This window comes from Octopus sinensis, unplaced genomic scaffold, assembly GCF_006345805.1.
Source record: "Octopus sinensis unplaced genomic scaffold, ASM634580v1 Contig18235, whole genome shotgun sequence".
NCBI classification, from domain to species: domain Eukaryota; kingdom Metazoa; phylum Mollusca; class Cephalopoda; order Octopoda; family Octopodidae; genus Octopus; species Octopus sinensis.
The window spans coordinates 11,729-17,268 of record NW_021835666.1 but is presented as its reverse complement, the minus strand read 5'-3'; the positions used below and the strand labels follow the sequence as shown (position 1 = coordinate 17,268).

At 33.0% G+C, this 5,540-nt stretch overlaps 1 protein-coding gene across 1 annotated transcript; it reads right to left on the bottom strand.

Annotated features, from left to right (window-relative positions):
• Window positions 1-927: 927 nt before the first annotated feature.
• LOC115231324 (tigger transposable element-derived protein 4-like) lies at window positions 928-1,644 on the bottom strand. The gene has a single exon (XM_029801379.1). The coding sequence runs from the start codon at window positions 1,642-1,644 to the stop codon at window positions 928-930; it is 717 nt and encodes a 238-aa protein (XP_029657239.1).
• Between the last annotated feature and the right edge of the window lie 3,896 nt (window positions 1,645-5,540).

Sequence of the window (5,540 nt, the reverse complement as noted above, 5' to 3'; positions counted from 1 at the left end):
TTTCCATCAGTTTTGCCATACTTTGTTTTAATGTTTGTTTAAAGCGGTCAATCACACCTTCATTCAGTTAAACTTATAAACTTGGACTGTTAAACTTTTTGATTTTATTTTTTTGCATATTTGATTCATCAGTTGTTTTTTGAATTCTTCTCCGTTGTTGGAAACTCGAAAATAAATTGTTCCGGAACATATTGATGACTGATTTTGTAAATAAAATTCTCATCCGTTGTCTGTTTGTAAAATTTGGCAATATCAAATTTGACAAAATTTTTTTTAGTTTATTTATAGCTTCTAAAATAAGTATCACCAAAAGCAGTTTTATTTTTTAAAAATTTGCAGAGTTTGAATTTGTTGTAAATGTTGATAATTGTTTGTTAAAATATTTATATTTGTTAACATCAAAAAATTCCCTCAGAATCTTTCATGTGGACTTCTTGCAGTTACATGTTAATTAGAATCGATACCTAAGTACAGTAAAGTCTCTCGAATCCGCCAATTTCGGGGATCGGCAAAATCTGGCGGATTCGAGAATTTGGCGGATTCGAGAGACTTATCGATTTTTAAATCCATTAATAATTTAAATTATTAAGCCAAAATAATTAATTAAAAACAAAAAAATCAGTAAGTTTCGACTTGTTTCTTCTTAGAGTTTGGATCATTGAAGATCCAATGTTTTCAATATACTCAAGATTTTCTATATTAAAGAATTCTTCTTGATTATAGAACTCTTTTAATTTGTTTAAAGCGATAAAAGCCTCGTTAATGGTAACAACATAGGGGTTTGTCCCAGCTTCAATTTTTTGAATTATATTAGAAAATTTTAGAGAATTGAATTTACATTTATACGATTTAATTATGCCCTGATCCATGGGCTGTAAAAAAGATGTTGTATTAGGTGGTAGAAATAACATCTCAATTTGTTTTAATTCAATCAATACCTAATGTAAATTTCATGAAATTCACCTTATGTGCAGGAGATTGATCTACAACAAACAAAATTTTTCTATCTTGTTTTCGCAATTCCATTTCCCATTTTAATAGAAATTGATTAAAAATTCTGCTATCCATCCATGCTCTCTTTGAATTTGAATATATAACATATTTTTTGATATCGAAATTCTTGAAACATCTTGGATTTTTAAACAACCCAATTAGTAAGAATGTTCGCTTATCTGTACCGTCAACATTTCTACATAACATAACAGAAACTCTGTCTTTCAGGACTTTATAGCCAGATTTAATGGTTTTACAAACACTCTTAGACGGTATCATTTTGTAAAATAAGCCAGTTTCATCGGCATTATAAACATTTTGAGCTCCGTAAAGACTGATTTTATTTTTGATTAATTCAATGAAATCTGATACTAAATTAGGGTCAAAATTTGGAGTTGCAGATTCTCCATGCATATTGCGTAATTTCAAACCATTCCTCTTTTTAAATTTAACTAACCACCCTTTGCTTCCTTTGAATTCAGTAATCCCGAGATTCAATGCAAAGGCTTTTGCTTTCTCAGTAATAATCCTATCATTTAAAATGGCTCCTTTAAGATCCATTGAATTGACCCAAGCAATAGTATTATCATCGATTTCAGCAAACTTTAAATATTGTTTGCGGGAAATGTCAGATCTTAGGTTATGAAACATAATGTTAGATCCTCTTTTACTTTTCAGATCATCAATAGATCGGCGAGAAACAGGCAAGTTGTATTTTTTTGAAAAAATCTCAGAAATTTTTAGTGAAGATAATTCATTATTTGTTTGAATAAACTTCAAAATCTCAATTTTTTGATTGTTTTTTAGTCTTGTACAGTTACGTTTCATTAATACAACAACAAAGACAGATGTAACGTGTTAATAAATTGATTATATATCAGTAAATTTAATTAAAAAAATTATTTAAAATTAGGACACATGGCGGATTCATTATAAAAAATATGGCGGATTCGAGAATTTTTTCTAGGAAAAATGGCGGATAAGAGAATTTATTAATTATAATTGGCGGATTCGAGAGTCGGCGTATTCGAGAGACTTTACTGTATATTTATTTAAAAATTTTTTTAGCGGCTCGGCAAATTTACAAATTTCCCAGTCTTTTATAATTCATTCAATAATTAAGCGTTTCGCAGTAAAAAGAAATTTACTACATTTCTTATGAAGTTTTTATATTCTCTGGCGGCATTCTTGTGAATAGCGAATTCGAGTGTTTTCATCTTAATTTCATTGTCTAAATAACTAATTAATTTGTGTTTTTAGTTATTCTAGTTCTTTGGATAAAGATTGAATTAGGAATAGAAAATATGCCGTCATCAATTATAAATTAATTCTTTTTTTATAAGTTTGTATTTTTCTAATTTAGATGTAGTTTTTACTGTGAGTTTTTCACTTAACCCAATGAATATTGTAGCACATCCCGTAAGAGCATTAACAGTAAAATTTATATTCCCACACGTGAGTTTTTCACTTTTTACATTTACAAGATATCCCCTGCAAAATCATCCCTATCCTGTGGACCAGATCTGATTCCAACAACCTTGCTAAAGCAGCTTGGTCCCATCGGAATGATGCAGTGACGAAAATTTTCAACTATTCCGTTAACCAGAATCAAATACCAAATACACTTAACCTCTCTATAATGCCACCCCGCTTATTGCCACGTCATTTTTTGGTTCTTCTTTGAATTTCTCTTTATAATGCCAAATCCCGCCACTCAGTTATTGCCACGCCAAATTATGTGCCTTATCCGATATAACGCCATTCAAATTTTTAAATTATTTTACTTTTACTTAGGATTTACACCAATTTTTGCTGGCATACCATAATTTTTGACAATAAACTCAATAAACTATTTCACTAATCACGTTGTTCTGATTCCTAACAAAGTTTTCATAAAAAATAATGAAGAGTACAACATTATAAAATCTATCCTCCAAGGACAAGACCTGAACATCTCAACTTCTCGGAAGTACAAACTAAAAAAGAAGGCTGAAAAATTCGTTTTAATAGACGGAAAGGTCTATCTTCAAGATTATTTATCTAATCACAAACTTGTTATTGCCTCAACCTACAAACATGAGATGCGGACAATTGCAGAAGATATCCACGACGCTAACCATTATGGACACAATGCACTCGAAGAATTGTGTGGAAAACGATTTTGTTTTGTTAAAAGAGATGTTATTCGTCAGGTGGTAAGAGACTGTGATATATCCCAGTCTGCAGGTCCGCTGAAACAATATGACGACGTAAGTCATATTTTTGCGGATGTACCGAATGAGAGATTTCAGATTGATCTGATTGACCTATAAAGGTATAAAATTGTGTTATTCCCAAGGTTTGAAAATGACAATGATCAATTTTCTTGGTTGTTGACTGTGATTGACGTCTAGTCGAGATATGCATTCACCAGGAACCTACTGAACAAAAGTAGAAGAGAAGTTGCCAATAAATTAGAAGAAATTTTTATTGATCACGGGCCTTGTAAATACTTGCAATCAGACAATGGTACGGAGTTCAAGAATGACCATATAAGAAAACTCTTTCAAGAGTACGAAATTGTTCAAATTCATGGACGACCCAACAATCCCCAGAGTCAGGAGATAGTTGAAAGATTTAATCAGACAATCACAAAGAGTTTATCCAAATTGATGGCTCCGGATGATAAAAAGAGTGGATAAAACACATTCGAAAAGCTGTGTTTTTGTACAATCTGAGTGCTCATTCATGTAAATTGCATTTGTTAATTTTCTAGGCGTTAGTCCATTCCTGGAATCAACACTGTTGTTGAATCAGGTGTTGACGAAAATCCGAAAAGTTTTGATATGGAAGAATTTGAAGTTGTCGAAAATCCCGACATTTATAATAAAGGTTTTTTATTGTTATTTATTAGTAAAGATGATGAGTGCCAGTTTAATTTTGAGAGGATGAATTTGCAGTCTTCATATTATAGAAGAATGAATAGGAAGATGGGAGTCTATCGATCAAAATATGAGTTAGATGTTGGAGATATTGTATTCTATTTTTAATTACTTAAAGGTTCGTGTACAAAAAAATTATGGGACAAATCTTTCTCTTCGATTAAAAAAATTGAACATCCGTATGGGAACCTTAGTTAACTTTGATGTAATAGATTATTTTTATTATTGACAATCATGACATTGATCAGCACTCGATCAAAAGGTTTTAAAAAATATTGTATTGAATAACAAGCAAAAAAATTTGGAAAACGATTTAGGAATTATAAATTTCAAATATTCAAATGGATGGATATATCGGTTTAATTAAAGAAGACCAATTCTCTTATACGCCTAATTCTTAAGCCGGGCTGACCTCGATTTGATAACCCCTACTCTCCCCCTTACATACATCCAACATGGTTTCAGGAGTAATTTCTCTACCTCAACACATCTTACCACATTAACCCAGTTTATAATGGAAGGTTTCCAGTTTCCAGAAAGATACTGACTCAAAAAATATGAAACTCGAACATAAAACTTTGGCTTTCGAATTGCCTTAGCGAAGAAGAGCTGAATGAAATCAATCTCAAGATTCCTTCCAAATGGAGTTCCCCATTTCTCCTGCTCTATTCAATTTATACCTATCCGACATTCGTAACCCTGAAATGGAGAACTCACCATTATGGCTTATTAATGCAAAATAATGAAAGTGACTAGTCCTCCTGATAAATGGCTGCCTGCAACTCAGTTTTGGTGATCGTGTCTTTCAAGTCCATGAGCCTCTCACATCGCTGTAGGGAGCATAGTAGGAATCCCGTTCAGACTCCACTTTAAGCACATGGTTGTACAAAGTCTCATACTATTGGTTATACAACTAAACACACCTCACTCTTGACCAACTGCAGTTCACTTTTAGAGAGGTCACCTCAGAATTATTGACAGCAGTCTTGAGAGGGGCCACCTCAGAATTATTAACAGCAGTCTTGACAGGACGTATTTCCCGACTCTGCTTGGCCACCCCAAACCACCTTCTGTGGCGGAGAGTGTCTCCTCCTGGAAGAGGGGTCGTAGTTCATTAGGAATAGTTTGTGGAACCACTGCACGAACTCGTAGTTGTCCTGGAATCGGCCTTTCGCCAATTTCTGGATGGGCACCACTTTGTCCACGCCTGTCTTCGAAAAGAGGTTTTGCAGTTCTTTCAGGTTCTGGAAATACTCGTATTCTTGACATGCCTTGGTCTTTAGTTTGGATGGGGAAAGGATTTCTCTCATTTAAGCAATACTGTACTTGGGAATAAAAAGTCCATGAGAATGCAGTAGTGGTACCCTTTCGCTAAATCCTCCACTTTTTCTATTTGGAAAGGAATAAAGTCATTGACCCACTCCACAACCTGATTCCGACTGATGTTGTCTGTTGTCACGCTTGTACTTATCACATTCACTGCCTAAGGTCGATTACAGTTGAATATTACTACCATAATAACACACCACAAGGATATGGACGGGAATGTACTATTAATAACACTTATATACAATTTGTTGACCATTTAAATATTCTTATGAAAAAATAGAAAGTATATTAAATAAA